Genomic DNA, 27,861 nt, shown 5'->3' with positions numbered 1-27,861 from the left:
CTGGTACTGAATTACTTATCTACAGAGCTGGCTGTGGATGGCAGCCTTCTCTGGGAGAGTTGTCTGGGGCGGTGAACATAGGATGGGGGTCACTGCTGGCTGTTACAAAGACCCCCCCCCCCCCCCCCCGTTGTGAGAAGCACTCTGACGTCAAACGTCAGACATGGCCCGCAAAGTGCATTTCCTTAATGTCCACTCCGTTTCGGGGCTGATGAAAAGCCAGCTGTCTGACTAGCCCAAGGCCCCCTGGTGCATTGTGGGACTTCACGTTAATCATGAAAGCATGCCTAATGTGTGCGTGGGGGTCTCCCACAGGGGGAGCCACATCGGGGGAGGACAGGAATGAGGGCACAGAGCTTGTTTGGGAACAAAAACGCCGATTATCGGAGGGTGGAAACTTGGCCATGATTTTGGGCTTGTGAGGGAAGGAAACGCCTACAGACAAAGATTCTGAAGGCACCCGGGGAGACACAGCTCCATGGCTTTGTCTGTCTTCTCGCTCTGTGTCCTCCTTCCTCTTCTAACAGCTTTGAAAGGGACTTGAAGCTTACAGTGAGTGTTTGGGAGCCCCAAGGATCGGGGTATGGTGTCTGTGGCAGGAAGACCCAGGCAGCTCTGTGAGATTTTGTTACAATAGATCCTCCCCTGTAGAGGGCAACAATGAGTCAGGCAAATACAGTTGCATTAGTCACAGAGTTGTTCGGTTTGGTACCTGAGGGACAGGTGAATGCAACAGAATGTATTCTTCTCGGTAATTTAGATAAAATGCATAAACAGATGAAAGAGTCCTGTACATCACAGGTGCTGTTCCGTCAGTTTTCATGCTTTTAGCAGTGAGTTAATGTGGGTCGACCAGAGTCATGGGATTTTCTGAAAATACATGCTCTTGTATTTCAGCGTGAAACAGCAAGCTAACGCTAGTCAACCGGAATCAAGTCCTTCATCCATCAGCGATACTGTGAACTTGGTCAGGGTAACTGATTCCAAATGGCTTAAGTCTTTAAAGTTAGTGTTAGGTGCCTGGTCCAGTCCTATGTCCAGTGCTCACTACAGGAAAAGGCGAGAAGCTTCCAGAAACTAGCCGAGAATGTTGAGAGTCCCGTGGCCCGAGAACTAATGGTCCGGTCTGCTGTACTTCTTCATTTTGTTTTTATCTTACAACGGCTCTGGAGGAATGACTGCTGTTCTCCCAAGGAGGGAGTTCGCTGTGTGTCCGTGTGGGTTTTTAAAAATGAAAGGTATGAGTAAGAGTCATTCCCACTCCAGAAGGTTTTACATTGTGGCGCATTGTGGACATCTGTGGCAGTGGCGCGGAGGAGCTGCCCCCTCGTCATTAGAGAGGGCCCCCCCCCTCGTCTCGTCTCCACCTCCCCGATCTCCCCAGGCTGATGGTTTTCCTCTCAGGTGATCCGGATGCTCGGTCCTCCTGCCCTGAGCTGCCTTATTCGGTGTATCTGTCAGGTATGTCTGACTTCACTCTGTTTGGAAGCAGCTGCGGTTATCGAGGGAGCTTGTTTTTAAGTCACCTTGCCTGTGGGACTGAATGGCGTGTTTGATTAGGATGGCTGTCCTGAAGGATGACAGTGGGAACCACCTACATCATTCTGCCTGTAGATTTGCTGGCCAAGGGTCTGTTATGCATTTGGGTTCTCCAAGAGGTGGCATAAGTATTGTGATAGGTAAACCTGTGTGTTTCTGTAAGAGCTGCTCGGCCGTTTCATGCTCCTTTCCCTGGTGGGAAGTGTAGCTCACAGGCTACGTGGATAATGGTCTCCCTGCCAGGGTTAACTTTCCTCGGGCTTGGAGTTGCTATCGCTATCTTGGCTGTGGCCTCTCTTCCGTGGATCCATTTTCTCTGCCATCCTTGGCATCGGCTCGAAATGCCAGTATGCGAGTTCTCACGGGCTTGTCTGGGAGGCTGACCTTTTTTTCTGCCGGTTGTCCCTTTTGTTTCAGGCTACTCTGTAATGCATCTAGTTCCTCACAAACAAACTCTTGTTTCCTAAAATGCATGTCATGGACCCCTCGCCTAACTGGTGAACATGAGGATGTTTGCCTTGTGATAACGTGGTAAACCTGCCGAGAAAGACCCACCCTCGGCGTGACGGTCCGAAGCGCAGCTGGGATTTTCCTTTGACGGGGGGCTCCGCAGGCTGGAGAGACACGGAGCAGAAGAGGAGGACGCTGTCTGCTGTTTTCTTTGGTTATGGTCATGGGAAAGGAAGCGATCTTCTATGCTGTGTTTATTTCTTGTTCTGGTCAGTTTCAAATCAAAACAGATGTGTACGTAACAGGGGTAAAGAGGCGGAGCTCTCGGTGATGCGTGAGAGTGTGTGGGGGAAGCTGGCTGTGCAGCCATTTGCATCTTGGTCTCTCTTGAGCCAAACTTATGGCACTTGAAAGGCTGATCCTTGCTGAGCCTGGCTTGCGGGTCTGCAGCCCCGGGGGGCCTGCGGCTGGTTGTCCCCACATCTCCTCACCTCCCCGTGGGTGTCGCTCGTGGGTGATAGGATCATGCAAGGTACTGATTTTGCGTCATCCCATTCGTAGGTTTTTAAGGGCTGTAATCGGGTATGTGTGTCAGAAAGCATGCCGACTCGTGGTGATGTGCTAAGCAGTGCCATTAGTTAAGTTAATCCGTAATGTTCACAGAGGATAAACCCGGGGTGGTTTTATTCTTCATCTGTTTCATTTCTGGCCCTTTCACTCGTTTATCTCTGGGGGTCCGGTCTGCGCTCAATGACAAAAATCTAACACCGGTGTCCGCAGTTCTGCTTGTCAGCGGCCTGGCACGTCACCCCACTCCTGCCCACAGCTTCCCGGGGTCACACAGGAGCCAGTGGGACACTTTGGGGGTGAGATTAGCCCAATTCCTCATCAGTACCGCCGCCCCCAATTAGTCTCAGGCGGGGTCACGCGGGTGTTATTGTCAGGCCTGCACTGCTGGCTTTCCTCCCTTTTACTCTCTGCCTCTCTCTGGTCCCCAGGTTGAGGCTGTTCCCGAGGAGAAGTGCCCCATTCTACGTGCCGGATCTCTCTGGAGGGACGAATCATGAGGTAGCCTCCCCCCCCCCCCCCCCCCTTTCTCATAAAGGCCTCTAAGCTGCTGGTTCTTCCAGACGGGGGCTGCTGTTGTCCAGGGCAGTGGAGCTGCTTTGTGAATCAGCGTCTGGGCTCGACGACGGGGCACTCGCTCCCTCTACCGTGGGGAAGGGGGGGGGGGGGCCTGAAAACATGAGTAACGCTTCATGCTGCTAATTGGTTCGGTCTGAGCATGTCGGCGAAAAATCAACGCACCGGCTGAATGAGAACAGGCATATTTTCCGTCCATTCGTCCAGCTGTTGGTCAGGCTTTTGTGTTTAAATCTGCACAGCTGTGAGGCTCTCGGAGTTTCTCGTTGTCCTGTAGACCAACTCCCATGGTGTGAGCTGATTGGAATCAGCGGAGTCCGGATATGGGGTCTGACTTTGACTCCAGTAAATGATCTGCCAGGAAAGTGACCAGCTGTTTACCAGACAACAGACACTCCCTCCACGATCGTCCTGGGGACCTGCCAAGAAACGCTGGTGTGAAACTCCTTTGCGGTCACTAACTTCACCCGAGGTTTCACATGGTGATTTATGATGCTTTAAGGATACGTGTTCATGGTGATTATGTGTGAGTACAAGGGGCCTTTCTCACATTATTGAGAGAAACATCAATATCTGCCTTTCAAGGGCGGCCCCCCGCCCCCCCCCCGGCCCTGACGGTTCTACGCAGAACGCTGTCCTCCCTGCATGGCTGATAAACCCAGTGGCTGCTGCCCTGCTTCCCCTGGGAATCCGGTGTGTAACTTCTCCAGCCAATTAGAGCGCAGGATTTATGAAAAGGACCACTAGGGACTGGAGCTGGTCGGGGACCTTTACTTTGATTGGCAGGTTCTCACAGCTTTTAAGTCTGGGTCAGTCTCTCTGTCCCCCTGTTTACTGACTGTAAATCGGACCATATGAGGTCCATCTGGAGACCATTGTGCCGTTGAAATAACTGCCGCGTTACAATGGGGACATTCTATTCACACACTCATTCACGTTTCACACAACCTCAGCCTGTGCCCTGCTGCAGTGCCATCCGCTGGTCTTATGTGGTACTGCAGCTGCACAGACCGGCGGCTGCGTCAAGGTGGCGGACATTCTTGTATTTCTGTAGCAGGGTGGGGTTCCACATGAATACGACACCGCAATGCACAGCAGGGCCAAGGGCAACTTTAGGTGGGTTTGTAGGGATTGGGGTCTCATGAGGCTACCATGGCAACACACTGAGCTCAGAGTCCCGGGCTGGAGATCGAGACTCTCCTGTGTGAGCTACGTCTCTCGGTTTGCACACCGGTGTGTCGGCATCCTGGGGGACCTCCTAGGGCATGCAACCCCCGCCCCCACCCAGCTGAGGGATCGAGCTTCAGTCATCTTGACAGCCCTGAGTGAATCCGCCATGGATCCTGGAATTTTGTCCGGAACTGAATGGAGCACTCTCGGTGTCGTGTTCAGGTTAAACTGTGTGGGAGGCCCCTGTGTCCCTGGTGAACGTGACCTATATAGTGCGAGTTTCCACATACTTAAGTGTGAGAAGTGTTTCGGTTTCACTGTTTCCTTTTTCAGCTTTCCACACCTCCTTATTTACATGTTTTTTTCTTTGTGGCGTGTTGGGGACTGGCCTTTATTTACATTGGGTACATTGGGTTGCTGCTGGTCCTGTTCGTTCACAATATGGGGGGGGGTGGCTGCTCATGCTCAGGAAAGAAGCCTTTGGGTCTGAATCCGATTGACTTTGGTGACCGAGTCATTTAAGATGGAGTGACATTCAGTGTCTACCCACAATGCCTCTCTGCTGTGATCAGGGACGGGCAGCCGGCGGTGTCCTAGTTGAGGCTTTAACTCTGAGGTCCTCAGTGGAGGGCACTGCTGTCGTACCACAGGGGAGCTGCTAAACAGGATGTTCTGGATGTGAAACCTCCAGCTGTATCCATGTGTCAAGTTCGCGAGTCATTCTGGGTAAAACGTCAAGATGAAATGTCTGTGGAGCTAAACGGAAGTGAAGCGCGAACCTGTCACCCTCCGCCTTCCCGCACTGCCTCCTCCATCTCTTCTGTGGTGCCCTGCAGGTTTCGGTGGAGGTGTGGCAGGTCTCACTGGCACTCTCCAGCCCTCAGTAGAAACTGCAGGTGTCCCAGTGTGTCGTCCCTAGGGCCACACAGAGGCTCCGCCCTGCTCCCCTTAAGGTGGACTTCTTGACAATCTGTTTTCTGTTGCTCTGGCTGGCCGCTGACCGGCTGCTTCCTGTGCCGCGGCTCCTGGCCTCCTTAAAGCTGCGGGGGGCCACCAGTCTTTGAGGGGACCCAGGATGATGTCACGGAGGGGGAGCTCCTTTGCGGGTGACAGAGGTGGGTGTCAGGGCCCGATGTCTGTCCCCGATACGAAGCCCTGTCTGCGGGCCCACGCCGTACTGCTGGGCTGGCCGTTCTGAGCTCACGCTCAGCGCTGCGAGGACGTGCCCTTAATCGGGCAAAGGGTACAGTCAAGAGCGTCAAACATGTTTCCAAAATTGAGCAGTAAGTGTTCATGCATGTATGTAAATTGTATAAACAGACTCAGTATTTCCAGGGCTCTGGTGCTGAGATGTTCTTTGTTCTCTCCACACCTCCTCCTACAGCTCTAGCAGCAGGTAGACTGTGTTCTTACCATGAGTATTTATAGTGTTACGGGCCATGCTGTTTTGAAGCCGGCTCTTTGTACGTGGCTACGATCACATTAGACCTGAGGAATGGGACTGAGCCCAGTGGGCCCTCAGCATGGAGGCTCTGCGCTGGTTTGTGGCATCTCCGTAACACCCGCCCTCAGATTGGGGGTGGCAGAACCCCTCACTTGCTCAGAAAAGATGACAGGTGATGCAGGGATGGATCAAGCCTTAAACCTCGGTCTTTAAAAGGGTTTCGACGACTTTTTGTTTCGTAATGCAGGAGTGATTCGCTCAAATCTTTGAAAATCTGAACAGTCTTATGCGCAGATAAGAGTGATTTTTAAGAGTGATTCTTTAGCTCAAACAAGAAGTTTTGCAGTGTCGAAAAAGGCTTCCAGCATCTCCTGACATTAGCAGCGCTGAGCATTTCGCAGTTGCAGTGGCAGATATCGCGTATTTGTCAGCTGTTTTCTGACACACCCCAGGAATCCTGTTTTCCTTGACAGTTCTGGGCTTTTCATGCCGCCAGTTTTAAATACAGGATTTTTGTGGCTTTTCTTCAAAAACATTCTTTTAACGTGTGAAAATCTTCAGGGCGTCTTTCGTTTCCTGCAGCGGCTGCAGCTACGTTGCATAACACTGTTTGTTTGGTCTACATCTATGCAGGATATATATAGCTATACATTTGTATCTGTAGCTGTATACTGTGTGTGTGTATTTGTTTCTCTGTCAGTGAGGTGTATAGAGAAGCCCCAGCAGAGGGCGATAGAGTGCACTCTGCCATTTGACTAGCAGACGCTGTTTGGTCGCAGAGCAGCACGCCCCCTGTGTGTGGTGATACCGGGCGATGTGCTCTAAGGGGTGATCTATACTGGGGAGCAGCCGTGCTTGTTACCATGGCAGCAGGCATGCCCCCACCCCACTGGTTTCCTTCCCTGAGTTCAGCGAGTCCATACTGTGACACATGGAACTGACACCCTTTAGGAAACAGATCAGTCAGCCCTCCCAGTCCACAGGACCGTGGACTAGCTTGAGAATCACGCACTCCAGAGCCACCAGAGACCCCCTTGTTCGTGGCAGATACCCGCTGACAAGTGGCACTGTGAGATTACGGCTCTGACCCGGACTGAAATGCCTGGGAGCAGACGGCCAAAGCCCCCAGACTGCACTGGGGTTCCTCCGAATGTGTTTACAGAGTCGTCTCGCTCATCTGGTGCGCGATGAAGATCAGGTTATGTGACCCAGGTGGGCGGGAAAGGGGCTGGTGCTGTTCCTGCCGCCCCCAATGACGGCTCCCGCACTGCTGGTCCCTCGAACCCTCACCACTTTGGGTGAGGCTGTCCTCCGCAGAGCTGGCAACAGGTTCCAGTGCCCCTCCCCTTCGCATTCAATACCTCGTTTCTGGCCAGTTCTCATTCTTCACATACTTTCCTACAACAAGGGCCCGTCTTTTTACTGTGCTGCCCAGAGCTAAGTGCGAGTGGGTGGATGACCTGTAGGGGGCACCCTAAGTACCCAGCATACACATGCCCTACAGATGGCTGTCACCCGGGACAGGCTCATCTGCATGGAGCTGCATTCTCATTCGCCACCTCAGATTTCTGCTTGTATCCCCGTTAGTATTAATAGTAACATGAACACTCAGTAAGCCAGTGGTTCTCAAAGTCGGTCCTCGGGCCCCACTGCCCTGCTTGTTTTCCTGCTACCCCTGAGGACCGAGTTTGAGAAGCACTGCACTAAGCCATGGGGTTTTAGAGAAGCATTCACAGATTGTTGTCATGTCACACTATCGGGACGTCACTGTGTTTCTGGATTAGCTGTCACCATGCTAGGGGTGGGGGGGGGGTCTGACCAGTGACCACTGTGGCCACGATGGGCTGGATGTGATGGGGTATTTCGACAGTGCTGGAAAGGAGGTTTATCAGTGAAGTGTATATGGATGGCCACTGGACCAGGGGCGGGGGTGTCAGAGTTCATGGTCCGGTGTCCCGGCGCTGAGCTGGCCTGATTCCCTTTTGCCTGCCTGCTGTTCCTGTCACTCTCTGCCGGGTGTGTGTGTGTGGGGGGGGGGGGGGGGGGGGGGGATTGTATTAAAAACATTGTGGGGACCAAGTGGGGCTTTTAGCATTTGGAGATGTATTTCAGGTCCCCAAAATATAAACCGCAATTTTATGAAAATATGTATGCAATCAAAAAATGAAGAAGTCTCGTATTTTGTTTGGTTACTTATCATTTGGGGCTGGGTGGGGGTTAAGGTCGTCATGTTGGGATTAGAGTTATGCACATAGGAATGAATGGAGAGTCCCCACAAAGATAAGAAAATACGAGCTGTGGCCGTGCGTGTGTCTCTCTCGGATTACACGCCGACACAGGGGCTTAGTGTCGCTTTTCTGTTCACCTCGCCTTTAATCCTGCTTCGCTCTCGCTGTGCTGGGCTGCAGCTTGGGGTTTCCCAGTCACACCAGTATCAGTGAGTGAATGCAGGTGTGACCCTGTGCACAAATGCTGCGTAAACAGAACAGTGTAAAAACCATCCATCCATCCACTTCTGATAGCCCATATCCTGCATGGGGTCACTGGGGGTCGCAAAATCTGTTTGACTAATCTGTTTACCGTGCGGGTCTGTGGGTCTCACCTGTGACCCCACCTTCGAACCCGTGATGCGTCAGCAGAGGTAAAAGCGGCTTTAGAGTGGAATGAATCATGTCGCCCACGATCAGGCATCCATTGCTTTAATAATTGTGTCATTATCAGTTTGTTTTAGTGAAACGCCACACTTTGCAGAATTCATGTGTTTTTTTTGTTTTTTGTTTTTAAATCAAATGCATAATCTACTGCTGGCTATTGGAAGTCGCTCATAGCTTCTGTGTGCGTGTGGCCTTTGACGGGCTGGCATCCTGTCCCGGGCGATTCCTGGCATGAGCTCCAGGTTCATCACAGCCCTCGACGACAAGAGCAGTTGGGAAGGTGGATTAGTTTTCATATGCATTAGAAAAGGGCGTTTTAGCAGTGTACTGGCTCCTTTCGAGCTCCCTCGGTGGGGTGAGGTGTTGACGTCTCACTCGGCGGCCCTGTACAGAAGGAGCTTCCTGGCTGTTAAATGGTCCAGTGCTGTAGATCTGTGTTTATGCTGATTCCCCAGGGGGCTGCATTTCCTGTTCTGTGTGTGTGTGTGTGTGTGTGTGTGTGTGTGTGTGTGTGTACGCGTGTATGGAGTAAAGTAGGGCAGTTTGGCACACATTAGGGCTTGTGCACAGGGGGGTCACTTTAAGACCCCCCCACCATCTCCTCGGATCTGCCTGGGGTAGTACAGGCTTTTCACACACTCACAGAAAGCAGACAGCCTGTCATCCCACCTAAGCAGACCTCTGTGCACTCCCCCTACCCCGCTCCTCCCCCTCTCTCTTTTGTACTCTCTCTCTTCCTTCCTCTCTCTCTCCTTTAGTGTCTCTGTCTCTCTTTCTGTCTCATGCGCCTCTCCTGTTGTGTGTGTGTGTGTGTGTGTGTGTGTGTGTGTGTCTCCTTCTCTCTCTCCCTCTCTCTGTCTCGTGCCTCTCCTGTCATCTCTCTCCCTCTCTGTATGTGACTCTCCTGTTATCTGTCTCTCCCTCTCAGTATGTGACTCTCCTGTTAGCTGTCTCTCCCTCTCTGTATGCGACTCTCCTGTTAGCTGTCTCTCCCTCTCTGTATGTGACTCTCCTGTTATCTGTCTCTCCCTCTCTGTATGTGACTCTCCTGTTATCTGTCTCTCCCTCTATGTATGTGACTCTCCTGTTAGCTGTCTCTCCCTCTCTGTATGTGACTCTCCTGTTAGCTGTCTCTCCCTCTCTGTATGTGACTCTCCTGTTAGCTGTCTCTCCCTCTCTCTCTCTCTCTCTCTCTCTCTCTCTCGCTCTCTTTCTGTCTCATATGCCTCTCCTGTCGTCTCTCCTTCTGTCTCTCCCTCTCCGTATGTGACTCTCCTGTTAGCTGTCTCTCCCTCTCTGTATGTGACTCTCCTGTTAGCTGTCTCTCTCTCTCTCTCTCTCTCTCTCACTCTCTTTCTGTCTCATGTTCCTCTCCTGTTAGCTGTCTCTCTCTCTCTCTCTCTCTCTCACTCTCTTTCTGTCTCATATGCCTCTCCTGTCGTCTCTCCTTCTGTCTCTCCCTCTCTGTATGTGGCTCTCCTGTCATATTTCTCCTTCTCTCCATATCTGTCTCTGTCACTCATTCTTTCAGTTACTCTCTCTCTCCTTTTCTGCATGTGACTCTCGGCAACCTCACTCTTTCATTCTCTCCTTCTGTCATTCTTTCTCTCTCTTCATCCCCCTAGACACTCTCTGTCTCTCTCTCTCTCTCTCTCTCTCTCTCTCTCTCTCTCTGCCCTCCCCTTAGAGTGTAAGCGTGTGTTATGGTAAGACTTTTTCGCCCACATGCTTTTTGCTGGCAGGGTGATGGCATCACCTCAGACACCGTTGGATTACTGATGGGGGGGGGGGGGGGCACTAATGGGGCTGTTTCACCACAGAGTAATAGGACCCCATTTACAGCACAGTGAAATCCACAGGGTTGATCTCTGAAAATAAACATGGAAAAACCTGACATACCCACATGAGGTGTTTCATTTTATACACCTTAGTTATAAACTATACAACTAGTTTACATACATTGTGTTAATTTTGCTGGAATGGACCAGGTTCGGAAAGCCAGGCTGTGGGAAAGTCCCATGCATAGGGTGTGTGTGTGTCTCCTCTGTGTTTACACATAATCCTGGTGACTGAACTAGGCCAGCTAAATCGAGCACTTTTCACTGTTACAGTATGCTGGCATTGCCTGCCTGCTGCCCTCTGGTGGCTGATATGTGTCCTCCACTTACGTGGGAGCCTTCACGTTTGCACAGGGGCTCCGTATCCAGTGTCATGTGGGCGGCGTAGAGCTCCTGCCATTGCTGCCGCTGATGCTAATCAGAATTTGGTTTTTTGTATTTGGGCTGACCTACATAGCTGATGTTTATCGTATTTGTACAGCTGGGTGCTCAGTCAGGAAGTGCAGAGAGCTCCACTCAAGGCTGGGAACCGCTGAGAGGCGGGCCGAGGGCGCTGCCCGCTGCCGGCCGGGGAGGATCACGCTGCCCAGGGTCTGTGACAGCTCGTCTGTCTGTGAGAGGGCCGCTGTGTGCTGCGGGGTGCCCCGTACGCATCAGAGCGTGGGGGAGACCGTGTGTGTCAGTAACCGGAGGATCTCTGCAGGGCTGCATGTTTATTGGTTGGTTTCGGAGAAAGAAAAAAAAATTTGGTGTAGCGGGATCCCAGGGGATTTGATCCCGTGTGTGTTCTCCGGCCCCCTTTCCGCCCGCCTGCTCTCTCTCACTCTCTTGCTCTCTCCCTCCCTCTCTCTCTCCCTCCCTCTCTCTCTCCTTCCCTCCCTCTCTCTGTCAGCGTAGCCCGGGCGCCCTGCCAGTTGGCGCGTGTGTTTTTTGAATGAATACCTGATGAAGCCGGCGGGCGGGGCGCGGCGGGGTGGGGGGGGGTTAGTGGGCGGAGCCGTGACGGCGGCCTCGCTGCGCTGAGAGTGCTGGCAACCACACGGGCCCTTGCATAACGCGCTCCGGAGCTCCTTGTGAGAGGAGGGCCCATCGGGGGGGAGCTTCCTTCGCCTCGCTGGCGCCCCCTGGCCACCACCTAGGGCAGGGGCGGCGGAGCCCGCAGGACGGCCCGGATATCGGCTGCTTTTTGGGAGCGTCCTGCATGCGGTGCGTACAAGCCGGGGGCTCGGAGTGGTGGGGGGGGGGGTTGCCATCTGAGCCAAGACCAAGACTGCATGGGGAACCGAAGACTTTCGTGAAGTGTAGTGCCAGGGAAGGGGGGGAGGGGGGCATCCAGCAGTGACTGTTAGCCAGGCTGCTCACTAAACCGCCTCTTATCTGCCGCCGGGGTGATTCCTGCCCCTTTCCAGCGCTGCCTCCCCCAGCCTGGATTATGTCCCAGGGGTGGAAAAACGCAAGTCATTCAGCCCTTTCCGAGGGGCTCCCTCCTTATGGCTGCTACGTCTGCGTGTGTGCCCGTGCGAGCGCGTGTGTGCGTGTGTGTGTGTTCGCGTGTGTGTCCCCATGGCCCTGTATTGTGTCCGCTTTCAGCTGGCAGCGCCAATGGGGACCCAGGCTTATTGTGCAGGCACTGGTAGCTCAGTGTTCCCCAGCCGACTGTTTCGGTCACTGGCCCCGCCTCTTAAAGGCACAGAGATCTGATTCGGGGTTGTGGGGGGGCTGGGAACTGAGAGCAGTAGGGGAGCCCCTGTAGGCCTGGTAAAAACTGGAGACAGAATGCATCTTTGCAGACTGACGAGGGTAATGAGGGAGCCGCAGGTGCTACATGGACACACGTGGAGCGGTATGTGATTTTTGACAACGCGCAGCTTGGTCTCAGACCGACACGTGTTCCGGAGCATTCTTGCATCTGATGGTACTGTGAGCTGGGGCAGACAGGACGATGCAGGAATTGTGAGGCGTGGAAATGCAGGACAGGTGCCGATTGTCGTAGGTGAGCATCGTGGATCTGTGCTGCGATTCTGCTGCAATGTTGTTCACTTGCATCTGGGGTTAAACCTGCTCCACAGTGCTATTCTCTTGTGAGGCTTTACCGTACGCCAGGACCTGGAGATGAGGCCCCATGGGTGGTCATTTGCTGTTAGTGATGTGGAGAGGGGTGTCAGTGATGTGCACTCCCAGCCTGGGAATGGTGGGGGGGGCAGGGGAGATCAGTTTGCACCTTCGGTGTGAATAACCCTGACGACTGGCAACACACACAAGTACAACCCCCGCCTGGGCTGTCACGGACACAGGAAGGTGACGGAAGGTCCCCAGTGAGCCACGTCGTCCGGGTGAGAATGTCTCCCAGTCCGGGAGACACTGTATGACTGACACCCCCAGCAGCCAGACACAGAGCATGTGTTCCTTTGTGAGCTGGGAGTGGCAAGTGGTCTGTGCCCCCCCCCCTCCCATCAACACAGCCTCAATGTGTCTGTTCCTGCTGTGTGTGTGTCCTGCTCCCTCCCCCCCGAGCGTGAAAGGCTAGTTTCCCATGATGCTGTGGGTGTGTGTGTGTGTGTGTGTGTGTGTGTCATAGAGAGTGTTGTTTATGAGAGTGTGGAAAGTGGGGCAGGGCTGGAGTGGCTCAGGGATCTCTGAGAGGAAGGAGCTCCTGGCGTGTGTGTGTGTGTGTATGTGTGTATGTGTGTGTGAGAGAGTGAGAGAGAGAGAGAGAGAGAGGGAGGGAGGGGGGGCTGCCTTTATCCTCCTGTCCAATCAACAGCTCTGTTGACTGACTGCCTCATTTCTCATTGGCCAGGAGTACCCCAGCTGTGAAGCATTACATGGTCCTCCTCCCCACACTCTCCCCGGGAGGTGGGGGGCTTTGGGTGACTGTCTGGTGTGTCCCTGGCTGCATGCTCTGGCTGTGTGTAGATGCTGCACCCCCTTAATCCTGAGAGATGCAGCCGAGGACGGCACTGAGATTACTGCGACGGCTCATGAATGATGAATGCTGATTTTATTTTAGGGTGCGTTGGGGTTTTCGGCTGGGTTAGCAGGACTGTTCAGGGTTGTATTTCGGAATAGTAATTATGGGCAAAGAAAAGGCCCGTTTATCTAATTGTTGAGAGTTTAAATCTGAGCAGGTATCTGGCGAGGGGGGGGCACAGTCGCGGTGTCCTGTTTGTACGGTGCATCTCTGCCACCTGCCTCCTGCTGGCCTCCCCGTCAGAGTCTCCTGCATGTACAGTGCCTGTTCCTGTTCCCTGTCGCCAAGGCTGACGGTGCCCCCCTTAGGAGCCGGCTCTCCCCCGCCAGGTGGCCCGGTGTTGGTTCTGCTTCTGCCGTGTCCCGCTGCGTGCTGGATCGTCGCCCCCCGTGTGCACGACGTGTGTCACATGGCGGCTGTAGGCCCAATGACGCATCTAGTCTCGCTGAAGCTGGCTCTGCTCTCATTCCCTCAGCAGGGGGTTGGTTCTCACGCTGTGAACACGGAGCGTGTGCAGATGGCGTGAGGGAAGGCTGCGTGTCGCTGCACGGGAGACAGACACGCCCCCCCCCCGGGGACAATACTACCTCCCCCTCGCCTGCCTGCTGTAACGACACTGTGCTTTCTTTGCATTCCTATATGGTACATTAACATCTTCCCTCGGATTAGATTCTACAGTTTGGTAATGCCCATTAATCGCCGCGCCCCCTACTGGTGTCAGTGAGTTGCACCTGTTTCATCCTCATCTTATATTTCCTCGTTGCAGATCTGTGTGGCTGCCCTGGAGGTTTGCGTTCCCAGGGAAATGATCCCTTGCGAAGTCGGCGGATCACTTTCTGACAGCAGGCATGATCTCCTGCGCTTTCCACTGAGGACCGTGCCCATCTGTCGCTGAGAGAGTGGCACAGGAGCCCCCCCTACGCCACCCCACCCCCACCCCCACCCCAGCCTGTGGGTGGGTAAACCCCACCTTGGAAAAAAAACACACAGACAGAAAGACAGCAAGAAGAACAGCAGCTTGGATTCTTCATTGAGGAAGGAGGGCAGGAGACCAGCATGAAGTCGAACCAGGAACGGAGCAATGAGTGCCTACCCCCAAAGAAGCGGGAGATCCCAAGCAGCAACCTGCCCACGCAGGAGAAGCCGGTGCTGGTGACCCCGGCCAGCGAGCTCCAGCGAGCAGAAAACCTGGCCTGGCTCGCCAGCGTGGCCAGTGGCCAAGAAGGGGGCAGGCAGCGCTCCGGTACCCCCGCCGAGGCTGACGGGCCCCAGAGCAAACCCCCCTGCATGTCGTCCTCCCGCCAGTCCAGGGCTCCCACTCCGGGGCCAGCGGCGACGCCTCTCGCGGCAGCCTACCCACCCACCGTGTCGCAGCCTGGCGGGACCATCCAGTACGCCCAGCTGCAGCCTGGCCTGCACCTCATCGGACCTCCCTATGGTACCCCCTATGCGGGCTACGTCCCCTCCCAACTTGTCTCCCCAGCAACAGCCTCGACTCAGCAGCGACCTCTGCTGGATGCTTATTGTGTCACACAGGCCAGCAAGGTCGAGGCACAGGGACACCATCCTTCCCCCGGCCGAGATAGTTCCCCCCTGCCTTCTCACTCGTCCCAGTACGTGCAGCTGACTGGCTCGCCGCGTGCAGTTTCGTCTCCACAGGCTACCTTCCCGCTACACCTCCACTCCCACCCTGTGGTCCCTCAAGCCCTGACCCTTGGCGCCCCTTCACAAGTCATGGTCCAGTATCCTGATGGGCCCACCATCAAGAAGGAGGACAGCCGGCCTAGAGAGGTGCTTAATGGGGAGCTAGAGAAGGGTCGGTGCTATGGCCTGTCGCCTGGCTCCATCCTGGCCAAGCAGGGGTCCGGGGCCAAGGGCTCCCTCAGCCAGCAGCAGCACTATGAGGCCCGGCACATTGTGCTCCCGACTGACTACACGCAGGACACCTCAAGTCTCCGGACCTCGCTCATGCTTTTGCCCAACAGCCATGCCGGCGCCGACCCAGGAAGGGGCCAGGAGAAGCCGGTTGACAAAGGTGGACTCTGCCTTAGCCGGCCTGTCTCCCGAACAACATCAACCAGCCTCAACTTCCCATCCCCGGGGCCAAAAACGCCCCACACAGTCATCCAGACAAGTCACGGCGCCGCCGATCAGCTCTCGCTGGGCCTCCCCTCTTCCGGTTTCTACCCAGCCCCCGTACAGCCCCCCATCATCGGGTACATCACCGCCGGCGGCGGCCAGCAGCAGCAAGCCACCAGTTACCACGCCAACCTGCCTCAGCACCTGCTTATCCCTGGAGGCCAGCCTATCATCATCCCCGTCAGCGGTGGCCGGGGGGTGGGATCGGAGATGGGGCAGGTCTCGGTCACGGCCTCCCAGCAGTTCACGCACACCCCCCACACCCTTGTGGCTGCTGCGCCTCCCAAATGCGAGCGCCTGGAAGCAGCGTATCACGCTACTGCTGCGGCCGCCACTGCCGCTGTACAGGCCCAGCTGCACCTGCCCCTGGTCCCGGCCTCGCCGCCTGTCCCGTCCTTGCCCTCGCTGCCCCCCTACTTCGTGAAGGGCTCCATCATCCAGTTGGCGGACGGTGCGCTGAAGCGGGTGGAGGACCTGAAGACGGAGGACTTCATCCAGAGCGCTGAAATCAGCAGCGAACTGAAGATCGACTCGAGCACCGTGGAGCGCATCGATGGCAGCCAAGCGCCCAACTTCGCCATCATACAGTTTGCTGTGGGGGAGCAGCGCACACAGGTGGGATCCGTGTGCCTGTACACACGTGTATCTGCGTTAGCATGCTAAATGTTGAAGTAGCTGTTATTTTAGCATAGGATTTAGCATTGGCGAGATCGCTGTTTCAACTGTGGAACCTGGGTTTAATTAGCTGGGTGCTTAATGTGGAACGTTAAGGTTAGTTAATTCATTAATTATCCAGATGTTCAGGGGAATGCTGGTTCATTTACACGTTACTCTGCATGCTTCCTTCTCTTTGCAAAGTGCGGTGTCTTTCTGTTTCGCTTTAGTGTAGTTCACTTACTGTAGCTGTCCCAGCGGGCAGTCGCCCAGATTTGTGAAGCCACTCGCCTCCCGAAATCATCCTCTCAGAAAACGGGATTAAGTCCAACTGCTCTACTCCAGAAAAACAGAGGCGCGAGCTTGCAGGGCCCCCGTGCACCATCGCATTTCGCCTGCATCTTGTTCTCTATCCTTGCGGTCTCCGTACAACCACAGCTCATTAATAACCAGCTTAGTTATGGCTCCTGAGCAGCTCCGGTGAAATTGTATCGGGCCATAGCAAGACGCCACTTAAATTGATTAAAATTGCAAGCAGATTGTATGGGAAATTAGCGGAGGTGTTTGTGGCCATTGAGATGAATCCCTGCAGCTTTTTGTTGATGTACAGAATGTACCGAAAGCTTATTTCAATTACTGTCCAATTGTTACAGTCACAGTTCTCTGTTATTTGTGTTTCAGTCGTTTCTTAGAAAACAGATGCAATAATCCAACAAATATTGACCTGAAGGCCAGTTCTGAGGCTCATGCTAGCCTTTTTGCAGTTGGTGCGTGACTCGAGAACTCGCCTTGTAACATACTGTGGCATCAGCGAGTTGGTTGGCCTGGTCCCAGCTGCCGTGGCATCCCTCACCCAGAACCTTCATGCCATTTCCCCTGAGGTGGCATATTCTGTTTTAATCCTTGTTTAATTGTTTTAGTGTGTAGAGCGGCATTGGGCTGTTTCACATTTAGGGCCTTTTCATTCGAGAAAGTACTGAGTAGAGATGCATGATATACCGGTTAACATATTCGCGTCAGCCCATGTTCCATAAAAATCAAGACATTGGCATCAGTCTGAAGTGTCAGTCTTACTGGCTGATATTTAGACTTTCGGCAATATTCATTCATAAGTTTTCAGCGACAAGTTGGGGGATTTTGTTGGTTCGTTCGCCGCGGAGAACCTCACCACAGTCTCCCAAGTTTGTACTATTTCACTGATGTCTCACTGCCGGCATTATATCACGTCTTTACTACACACATTCATGGGATCTTAAAAAGTAAGATCACCGCCATCAGTTTCACTACAGATTTCACTCAGAGGTCAGCTGCTTTTCAGTATTGGTTATCGGTATTGGTAATATTGAAATCGGCTAAAATTTTGACATTAACATACTGCTAGTATTCATATAGTCTGGAAACCTCAAGTATGTGCAGTAACAAAGACTCATTTAGGATGGGGGAAAGGATGGCTCTGCCCAGTGGCTCTGAAACACACCCCCAGATGCACGCCTGTTGTCAGGATGAAAGGTTTCCCCATCTGCCGCCTTTGTCGTCTTAGTTCACAGTCAGCTGTTATTTCTTGTATGAACTCAGACTGTGGAGGACATTGAGAACATTGAGGAATGCTCCTGGTCCTTCAGTGGTCTTGCTTTTTGGGTTTCCTGTAACTAGCATGATTGGACCCAGGAAGGAGCCAGAGGGAACACCTACTAAACACCGAATGGTCACCAAACTGCCCAGTAACAGCTTTAAGGTGACGCAGATGAATCGGTATCCCTTAAAGCAGCAGTCACTCTGACAAACCACCCATCCCTCTGGCCACATGGTAACTGGCTGCATGGACACCCTGACTAACAGGACGGGCCATAGGCTCACTCGACTTTCCCGAATCACCAATCAGAGTAGAAGGAAACACCCCTGTTGTTTAGCTTATAAAAATTATTACGTAATTAGTAATTAATCAAATCACCAATTACCAAACCGTAATAAAGTCTGATGATGTGTTACGTGATTAAAAAACTAAAAGTTATAAATCATAGATGGGTGGATTAGTGGATCTTTAGATTTTGATAGCGCAGAGCAGTATTCATATGTGTGTCTGAATACAGTCAGAGGCTTGATCAGCCTTAATTATGGACAAGTACCATTCACATGGTAGGACTGTAATCAGAGGTGACCCAGAATGTGAGCTAGCTTGGGGAGGGCTTCTTGCTGCCCACCGCTCCCCAAGGCAGTGTTGTGCTGGTTCTGGCGAGTGATCCCCCCCCCTCTTTCCATCTTTCTGGCAGGTGAGTGTGGAGGTCCTCCTGGAGTACCCTTTCTTCGTTTTCGGGCAAGGCTGGTCGTCCTGCTGCCCGGAGCGGACCACCCAGCTACTGGAGCTGCCGTGTGCGAAGCTGTCCGTGGGTGACGTTTGTGTTTCGCTGACCCTGAAGAACGGCTCCCTGAGGGAAGGACAGGAGCCGGATGGCACCGGCTGCATCGGTCTCCTGCTGAGACCCCCCAAGGAGGCGGGGCCCAACGGGGGCCGGGGAGGGCGTCACGGCGAGCAGAAGAATGGACTGGGCCAGCGGGCGGGTGGCACCGGTGGCCCCTCCAGCCGGCAGCCCACACCCACCAATGGGGACGTGAACTTCGAAGGGAAAACTGTGGATGGCCCCTCGCACCCTAAACTGGAGGCCAGCAGCGCCGGCAGACCGGCTGGCCGCAAGCGGAGGTGGTCTGCCCCAGAAAGCCGCAAGGTGGAGAAAACTGACGACGAATTGCCCTCGACTCTGCCCAGACCCTCTTTCATTCCTCAGGAGGTTAAAATTAGCATTGAAGGCAGGTCAAATATAGGCAAGTGAGGGTTCGTAGGACACAAGGGTCGATCTTATTGAAATTTACCATGATATATTTTTTTTTAAGTTTCTTTTTTTCTTTTTTGTTATCTATCCAGGTTTCTTTACCTTGGGCTGAAATTACCCAGAATTCACTTCATCATCTTGTTAATGGTGGATGTAGTTATAATTGTAATAGGCATTCTGGGTAATATACAAGCAAAAATTGTGCAATGATGTGTTAATGGGCCCCGATGTGTCGAGCAGGCATGGAGGGCATGAGTGAGTGTGGCGTGCTGACCCGAGGGGCTCGGCGTGCGGGCACTTTGCCTCCCTTAAAACCCTTTGGTGGGTCGACCCATCTGAATGTAGGGGCAAGGACGCCATGCCGCCCAGCAATTCAGGAAACGGGGCAGTTGCGATGTTGGTTCAGCCCACGAGTAGCGTCTCTGCAACCCAAGTCGAGACGGAAGGCCGCGTGAACACAAGGGATGACAGGGGCGGGTGCCGCCCTCAAAGCGGGGTGTGGGTTGCCGTGAGAACCATCATCCAGCACGTGGCATTCGGAGTTTCTGATTGGTTGGCTGTTCCTTTTGTTTTTAAAGTCTTATAGGTTTTCGTACCGGTTTGTCGAGCTCATACAGAGGCAGTAAGGGGCCTTGTAGAAAGGAAGTGTAGGGTCAGCTTTACACGGTGCTGGAGCTGTCAGGACGCGAGGCACGCTGGGGAGAGGAGCCCAGAGTGACCCTCTTCTTACCATGGTCCTGCCTTTGGAAGCCACTGCGGATAGACTGGGGTGGAAGCGCAGCTAATCCCAGTGGGCTTCGATGCACGGTGACAGCCTGACACCGGCATTAGAAGGTCACTTCAAAGGGACGTAGGCCTGGGGGTGTTAGTGACGTTCGTGTGCAATATGTTTACAGTAGCTTTGCGTTTGACTTTGAAATGGACCTTGGATTGATACATGGCGTCTCGGAAACGCCAGAAGCACACTGAGGACAAGAACTTTGAGTTTGCACGTTTTTCGGCTGACATCATACCCTGGGGAGGGCTGGGGTGGGGTGGGAGGTGATTAGGGCACCCCTTAAGATAGATGCAACCAGAGCTGGAGGCTGACTCCTTCCATGCTACTGCCCTGAAGGCACGGGGGGGGGGCCCAGACACATGCAGTTCTGCCTATTGAATCCTTAATTGCAGTGTTTTCCAAGCCCGGTCCTCGGGGAGCCTCAGACAGTCCACGATTTTGCTCCCTCCCGGCTCCCTTGAGGACCGGACCGGGAAACACTGCTTTTTTGTTCTGGTTGTGAAGGCCCTTGCTGGAGGGCCGGGATGAATGCCGGCAGGGATCCCCCTCATGTCCCCCCACTAGGCCACAGGGCCTCTTCCCTCAGAGCACTTAGACACATGACCTGAGTCCCCCACTCTGTGATACAGTAGCGTGTTGTTGTAACACAAATGCCTGACAGAGACTGTAAGATATGATGGCAAAATATTTATATTTGTGTGCATATATTGTAGTGTAAAATTACATATATTGTTAAAACGCCTTATACAATATATGCAGAAAATTGCATACATGCCAGTGGCAATAATTTTATATATTAAATTATATAGAATAATTTTATATATATGTTTAAGGACTGGACATTGGCTTATTTTGTTTTTGGGATCTTGTACGACAAGCTGGTCAGAAACCGCTGCTCTGTCCCGTTGCTGCCCCCTGTTGGTCAGACAGGGTAGGTGCATGCTTTATCCTTGCATTAGAAGATCAAGTTAGGTAATGTCATTAAAGATCGGCAGTTAACCGCTGACATCTTTGGCTGAGATGGACTGTGTTATATATTTTTAAGCAGAATGTACTTTAGTTGTTTTTTTTCCCTTTGTATACCGCACCCCCTCGCTCCGGTTATCCCACGTGTCCCCCCCCCCAGTCAGATTTGTGTCATGATGAGTGGATAAACCTCGACACCACACCGTGGCGCGAAGCCTGTAGACTCTCGCAGTGTCTGGCTCATGATGAGGGCGGGTGGCGATATATTCGCGGCGACGTGTCGATAAACATGAAAACACGCACCCCCGCAGCGTGCCCAGCATGACAGCAGGGAGGAGGTGTCATGGCTGAGTGTCTGATCCAGCCTCAGGGAGATGAGTTTCCCCCACTGTAGCGCTTAGCGCTACCTGATGATGTCAGTCTGTAGCGATCCTCCACCTCCAAGCAGTAATGTATGTGGTCATGGGCCCACTTGCTCACTTGAGGGGTCAGTGCTGGGGAAGGGAGGTGGAGCCAGTCTCAGTGAGAGGCAGAGAACTGGGCGGAGCTTAAAGTGGCTTGAGCGAATGGAAGGCCAGAGAATAGCAATATAAGCCTGTGTCGATGTAAAGAGAGGTCCTCTATGAGTACTGACCACAGTGTGGCTGTGTGTGTGTGTGTGTTTGTGTTTGTGTGTGTGTGTGTGTGTGAGAAGCACACAGACACACAGGAACGTGCTGATGCTCGTTCATGTATGTATACATATTTGTTAAATACACACATTTACAGGTGGTTAGATACCCAGTAACGGAAGAATATTTTTCTGTTTGCATACGAAACTGTATATGTAACAGTACATTTGTGTGTCTGTGTGTACCCATTTTGTCCAGTGTTTTCCTTTTATTTAATGTTCATCTTTCATAAGAAAAGAAATTGTAACTTGCAGTTTGCACATGCAGAGGGTTAGTAATATACCTGTAGTTCAGTCTGGATGCCTCCCACCAGCTGACGCTCCAATTAGCGCAATGTAGCACCGCCCTCAGCTGGCAGCCCCGCCCCCAGGCACGCTTATCTCTCCCATTTGACGCTCTGGCCACACCCATCAGCCTTCTGATTGGTTGCATGTGGGGGCGAGGGTAGCTGGTATCCACAGCCATGTATAATGCTTTGAATTAAAATTATAATAATTCTTTTTAAATACGTGTAATAAAACAGGGTTGCATGACTCGCGGTGGATTGTTTATTGTTCCTGTCTTCTGTAGACATGGACAACTGGGGCAATGTTCTTCGCGGGAATAACTTTTGTTTTTTGTATTATATTTTTATCTTTTGTTTCCTCCGTGTTGAGGAGAGACACAGGACAGCCTTGTGGGCTAGACGGGGATGTTATGCACAAAGTTAGAAAGTCAGGTTTTTGTTTGGGGACCCGTGGCATGTCTGGGGCCCAAACGTCGGCCTGTTTTTTTTTTGTTAATGCCTTGTTAGTCTTTCAGGAAGTCCGTGCCGGAACACGCTAGATGCTTTTCGAAGCTGTCGGACACAGACACCTGTATTCTGCTTCAAGCGGTCTGGCCTGCCCCCCTCCCTCCACACCCAGAAAGCCCCATATCCCTAACCCACTGTTACAGCATTCTTTGTCACACTTTCGCTTATATTCGCAGCAATATGGCCTTCTGTTAGCAACTTCAGGGAACTTTGATAAAAACATATATGCAGTGACAGTCTTATGTAAATTATGGGATTGTAGCTGACCTCATAAGCCCCACCCACTCCAGTCAGCCCTTTGTGCTAGACGGCTTGTGGTTGGCCACTTGTGTTTTCTCAGTTGCCATTGACTGTTGTTGAGAGATCACCGTGGAAACCCCCCTCCCCCCCACAGCCTTCCACTAGGAAACGCCCTGGTCTTAGTCAGGTACAGAGCTAATCTGTGGCACACCTCCGGCTGGCTTCTGAGCCATCTTAGGCCCTCCCCCCCGCTATAGCGTAGGTCACAGAGGGATGATGGAAAACGGCAATAAACATGTAAAGGTGAATGTTGGGATTAGTAAATGGCTGGAATGTGACCATATTGGGGGATCGTAGAGTGATATTTTTGTTTTCAATCCCTGAAAACGCAGAGTTTTTCAAGCCTCTAGCTCTAGGCATGGGTTAGGGTTAGGATTAGGGTTAGGATTAGGGTTAGGATTAGGGTTCGGGTTAGGATTAGGGTTAGGGTTAGCCCCGTGTGCCGTAGCTGATGTATGTGCAATTCCTGTTATTTCTGTCTTCCTCTTGTCGTGCCAACACAGACTGCAGTGTAGCAATGTCATCCGTATCTGCTTCTCCCGTCGGTCCGACCCCTCCCATCACACCTCAGACTGGACAGGGTCCAACATGGACCACTGAACCCAGTTGAGGAGACGTATGTCTCTACACCACATCCAAATGACCCAGCCTGCCCTCGAACCTCGAACTCTCTCCACATGCCCACTGTCCTCAGTGCACTGATAATGTCTCATGTCCAATCGGCCGTTTCTTGAGGTGACATAGTTTTGGTGGGGTGGGGGGGTGTCCCTGTTGGCCCTGGTGATACCGTCTTATAAGGAGCTGGCGGATGATGTCACGGGCGGGTCCCCCTGGACGCAGCCCTCCTGTCCCTCCTGAGAGACAGCATTCCCTTACCACGCCCATATGCATCCGTAAGCCTTTGCTGTAGAAATTCAAACCTAGGAAACGTTTCCAATTTTCCCGTTACTGCGAATAACCCTTTGGCAATTCCAAAGTGGTGAATGTTACTCTTTTCCTAATTATTTATTGCAAGTGACATCATTTGCCCTCCTTATTGCAGGCTTTTCATAGCTCTTACTCAGGGATAGGGCTTGTGTGTGTGTGTGTGTGTGTGTGTGTGAGGTACACTGATGTTACCAGAAGCAGCACTTTCAATGCCCTGAGAAGAGGCCACACTCACGTCCCTCTGAACTTGAGAGAAAACCCGGAAACGCCCCCCCCACCCCCACACACACACACACACACACATCAGTGGGGCAGAGGGCAGAAGCCAAACCTGACTGGCTCCCCTGCCACCTGTCTGTTTATACGGAGGCCACCTTTACAGCCAAGACACTGATTAAAGTGATAATGGCCATGACCTTGTACAGTGGGGACCACTTGGATAAAAAGAAATAAACAAAATGCACATTTAATAGTTTATAGTGTAAGTTTAATAATACTGTTTCTGCACTTTGGAACTTGAGAAAAACCTTGTCTGCTTTTTGTAGGGTGAAGTCTTTCCCGGGTCTAACAGTGAGTGAAAGAGAGATGGAGGGGTGTGGCCAGTCTGAGGGGCGTGGTCTGAAGGGGCGTGGCCTGCCCACTGTGATAGGGTGGTGCTTCTCTCCTCTTGACCCGTCATCCTGCTGTTCAACCAATCTAGTGCCCCAGCTTAAAGCCGGGTAGAGCCCTCTCTCTTTTTGTGTTTTGATGTGTTTTCTTTTAATAGACCTCACATCAAACATACTACCTTTCTGCCAGGATCCTTCATTTCCCACTTTGTCTCTCTCTCTCTCTCTCTCTCTCTCTCTCTCACACACACATTGTCTTCTGTCTCATACCTGTCTCACATGTGTGGCCCCGAGGGCTTTTTCAGAGCACTGCTGTTTGAGCAATACAGGTAACGAGATCATTTGTGGTTTTCTTTTTTCAATTGCACAGACAAAATGTTGAATGTCGACGCGAGCTTCAGTATTTGGAGGGGAAGAGGCATGTTTTGTTGAACTAGTCTGGTGTCTGGAAACGAATTTGGCGGCCAATTTAAAGCGAATATTAATCAATCAGGACTTCTCTGTTCTACATGACTGTTGTTGACGTCTTGGCACACTGCCGCAATCTGCTCTCAGGCTGAGTTCCTTTGATAGGCCCACTTGTGTGGTTTTCTTTCCATGATTATGGTTGGTGGCCTCTTTAATTTATGTATGAATTATTATTATTATTACTGCTCCTACTAGTACTACTATTATTACTCTTAGTATGAATAGGTTTTACTGATGCTGGAAACAGGATATGATGCATCCTTACAGAATAAAGACGTAACGCAACCCTGTTAAATTAAACCCCGTCGATCATGTGATCTTTGAATAGCCAATCACTTTTGAGGCTGTGGATGACGTCCCCCCCATGCTGTTTTCCTTAGTTTGTCTCTGTTCCTGCATCAGCACCCTCTCCCCTTTTTTGAGGGGGGGGGAGTTACTTAACAGACTGTTATCGAGGCACTTTCTCCCTTAGGGACAGGGACCATTATTTTTCTCCCCTTCCCTCTAGGTTTTTGGTGACGCCCCTTTACAGTGACGTTTAGCTTGTAGCTAGTGGGATAGCTAATGGTCTGTCCATCGTCTCAGTCAATCAGACATATATACAGTAGAATATTAGACCGTTTGTTGGTGCTGACCAAAGCCAAACTTATAGACAATATCCAAGATTAACAGCTGCAAAACACCCAATGTTACTTAAATATATATCATCCAATAGTGTCCTAAACTGAGAATCCTGCAATGCTGATCCCTTTGTATGTGGCCCCTAACCTTCACTGAAGCACTCTTATCTGAAATGACAGAGCAGTTCAAACATTTGAAGCAATGTGTGTTTGTATTCCCTGTCTACTTGGGATATATTTGCGATAAACTCCCCACCTTTTTTTTTTCCACATTGAAACTGCAAACTCAAAGACTCGAGACCAATTATGAATCCCCCCCCCCCCCCCCCCCGAATGCCAGCCCACAGCTAATCTAGGAGTCAATCACTTTAATATTTAATTATATTTCACATTTTTCTAAACGCATTTCTTTACAGAGTAAGATCTCGACATAATACAAGTGGGTGAATATTCTTTAGTTCCATGCACATATAAAATAATGAATTAAATCCAATTGGGGTTTGTTTGGTTCAATACAGTTTTTAGATGTTAAAACCCTTCACTCCCACTGCCCAGGAGAAGAAATTAGTCGCTTCTGTTGACTCAGTCAATGAAAACCTGAATGCAAAATACACAAAATTATTGCCACTTTACAGACAAGTGCTTTTATCAACACAAAATGGCCCTCGTTTCTATTTTTATTGGAATGCTACATAGTACCGTCGGATTGCCCCCTTGTGGCAGATTAGTGAACCACAATCACACATTTATATCTTAATCTGATTTGTTTTACCGTCTCACCTGGTGTTGTGGGGGGGTTTAAGTTATAACTAATGTGCACGCGTTTCCTGTCCCTTTGCAATGATTCATTTTTCCTTTTGTGTAATTAAGTTAGTGAAAGAGAGATTGTAATTTTTGATACAGGAAGCCATGATCATTTCACAGAAAGTAAAGGTTTAATGTGAAGAAGATACTGTAGTCCAATGCTATTGCACACATATGCATTGTTACTGTCTTCCAATGGGTGCATTGTGACTGGTTCTAGTCTCTTTGCTTGCCATTGGATGGAAATGGAGACTGGCTCTAATCTCCTTGCTTGCCATTGAACAGAAATGGGAACTGATTCTAGTCTCTCTGCTTTCCATTGGACAGAAATGAGGACAAATTCTAGTCTCTTAGTTTGCCATTAGACAGAATGACAAAAGCAAATGTGGCCAGTAGCAATTGGTCATGGAAGAGGGAAAAACGTTTTTGCACCTTACTAGATAAAGAAGAAACCATTTAAAGTGCATAAAGACATAGCGTTTATTGTGAAAAGAGAACTTTGTTTTGTTTCCAAATGCGTGCAAACTCTGTAATTTGTGTAAAATATTGTACTTGCACTAGCTTTTTTAAGAACAGATATAAAAAATGGAAGAATTGAAATTCTATTTTCTAATCGTGGTGTGTCTGTTTGTAGGATACACTGAAGTCTGTATATTGGATTTTATGGTCCTTTCCTTTGATGGTGCTTGCAGGTTTTCTAGTTAGAAATTATTACATTATTATGAATAATAAAACAATATTTGATTCAGGTTGTGAACAAATTTGTTTAAAAAAGAATCGTCTGTATACCAGTACAGGTTTATGTCTCAGTGTACTCGTACTAATAAATTAACAGTGCCAACTGAGTATGACGTGTTTGCCTCAGTCATTGTGTCACCTGGCCCCGCCCACCCTAAGCCTGCCGGGTGACAAACACAGGATGAGCGATGTCTTCTCTGCACTATTTGTTTTTGCGTTTCTCTGTTCGGCAGTCAGTCCGTCTGCATTGAGGTACAGCCAACAGTTTCAGCCAAGGAACGCTTTAGTATAAAGTTTGTCTTTCAATAAACCATCACAGTTTGTCCCATCCAGATGAATTTGGCTTCTGTTGGGTCTTGAGAGATTTATGGATGACTGACGTGCTGCAGTTACAAAGTGGTGCTTCTCCGTTGGCATTTATTTATTATGATAATTGCTTATTATTTTGAGGACCAAGGCGACGTACAGCTGAAGCTTATTCAGCCGGTAACTGCATGAACAGGGATGAAGGACCTCGTTGGTGACATTACTCTGTCGACCAGGGGATTTGAGCCAACAGCCTTCTGATCACTGACACAAAGGCCCGACCCACTGGGCCACGCGGCGCCCCCATTTCATGATGATACACGGACTTGCACTTGCAGCCATGATTCCCCCCTCCGGCTCTTTGCTTGTTCTCATTAAGGTTCTGTTAACGAAGCATGTGACCGATTGTGACTGTGGTGTCCTGTGATTTATTGGCATCCGATCCAGGGTCCCCCCCCCCGGCCTGATGCTGCTTCAGGGTCACTGCCACCCTTATATATTATACATGTCATTGTTTTAATATATAATCAATGAAGCAAACTGGCAGTATATAAGAGTCCCAGTGTGTGTGTGTGTGTGTGTGTGTGTGTTGACCATCCATCCATCCATCCATCCCTCCATCCATCCATCCATCCATCCATCCATTTTCCAAACCGCTTATCCTACTGGGTTGCGGGGGGTCCGGAGCCTATCCCGGAAGCCATGGGCACGAGGCAGGGAACAACCCAGGATGGGGGGCCAGCCCATCGCAGGGCGCACTCACACACCATTTATATTGACCATGTATATTAAATAAGTGTTTGAACATAGGTACCATATCTAATGGTCACAGCGTACCTACGCTGCATGTCCCTGAACACCAACCCCCGCCCCCCCCAACGAGGGGTACAGCTCACCATGAACTCCCTGGCTACATCCTGCAGCTGGCGCTGTTTAAAAATAGCATCTCTGGTGTGAATGGCGAGGATGGGATTTCTGTGCAGAAGCTATGAAGAACAGCAGCGGCGCTGCTAGACAGCGCTCAGGAAGCTGCCCTGTGCACAATAAATAAA

At 51.3% G+C, this 27,861-nt stretch overlaps 1 protein-coding gene across 3 annotated transcripts in view; it reads left to right on the top strand.

Annotated features, from left to right (window-relative positions):
* The window catches only part of LOC125718769 (ataxin-1-like), a 51,941-nt gene extending 25,331 nt beyond the window's left edge, over positions 1 to 26,610 (top strand). The window contains exons 3-6 of one of the 3 annotated variants that reach the window (XM_048992827.1): positions 2,770 to 2,855; positions 2,988 to 3,057; positions 13,976 to 15,963; positions 18,273 to 26,610. In XM_048992827.1, coding sequence (XP_048848784.1) covers positions 14,266 to 15,963; positions 18,273 to 18,830 — 2,256 coding nt within the window. In that variant the 5' untranslated portion in view covers positions 2,770 to 2,855; positions 2,988 to 3,057; positions 13,976 to 14,265 and the 3' untranslated portion in view covers positions 18,831 to 26,610. Of the gene's footprint in view, positions 1 to 2,769; positions 2,856 to 2,987; positions 3,058 to 11,290; positions 11,445 to 13,975; positions 15,964 to 18,272 lie in introns of those variants that run through there. The other 2 variants (XM_048992826.1, XM_048992828.1) reach the window with 2 other exon arrangements.
* Positions 26,611 to 27,861: the final 1,251 nt, after the last annotated feature.

Source organism: Brienomyrus brachyistius, chromosome 23 (assembly GCF_023856365.1).
Source record: "Brienomyrus brachyistius isolate T26 chromosome 23, BBRACH_0.4, whole genome shotgun sequence".
NCBI lineage: Eukaryota > Metazoa > Chordata > Actinopteri > Osteoglossiformes > Mormyridae > Brienomyrus > Brienomyrus brachyistius.
Note: the sequence above shows the minus strand (reverse complement) of the source record. Positions and strands in the feature narration are given on the sequence as shown.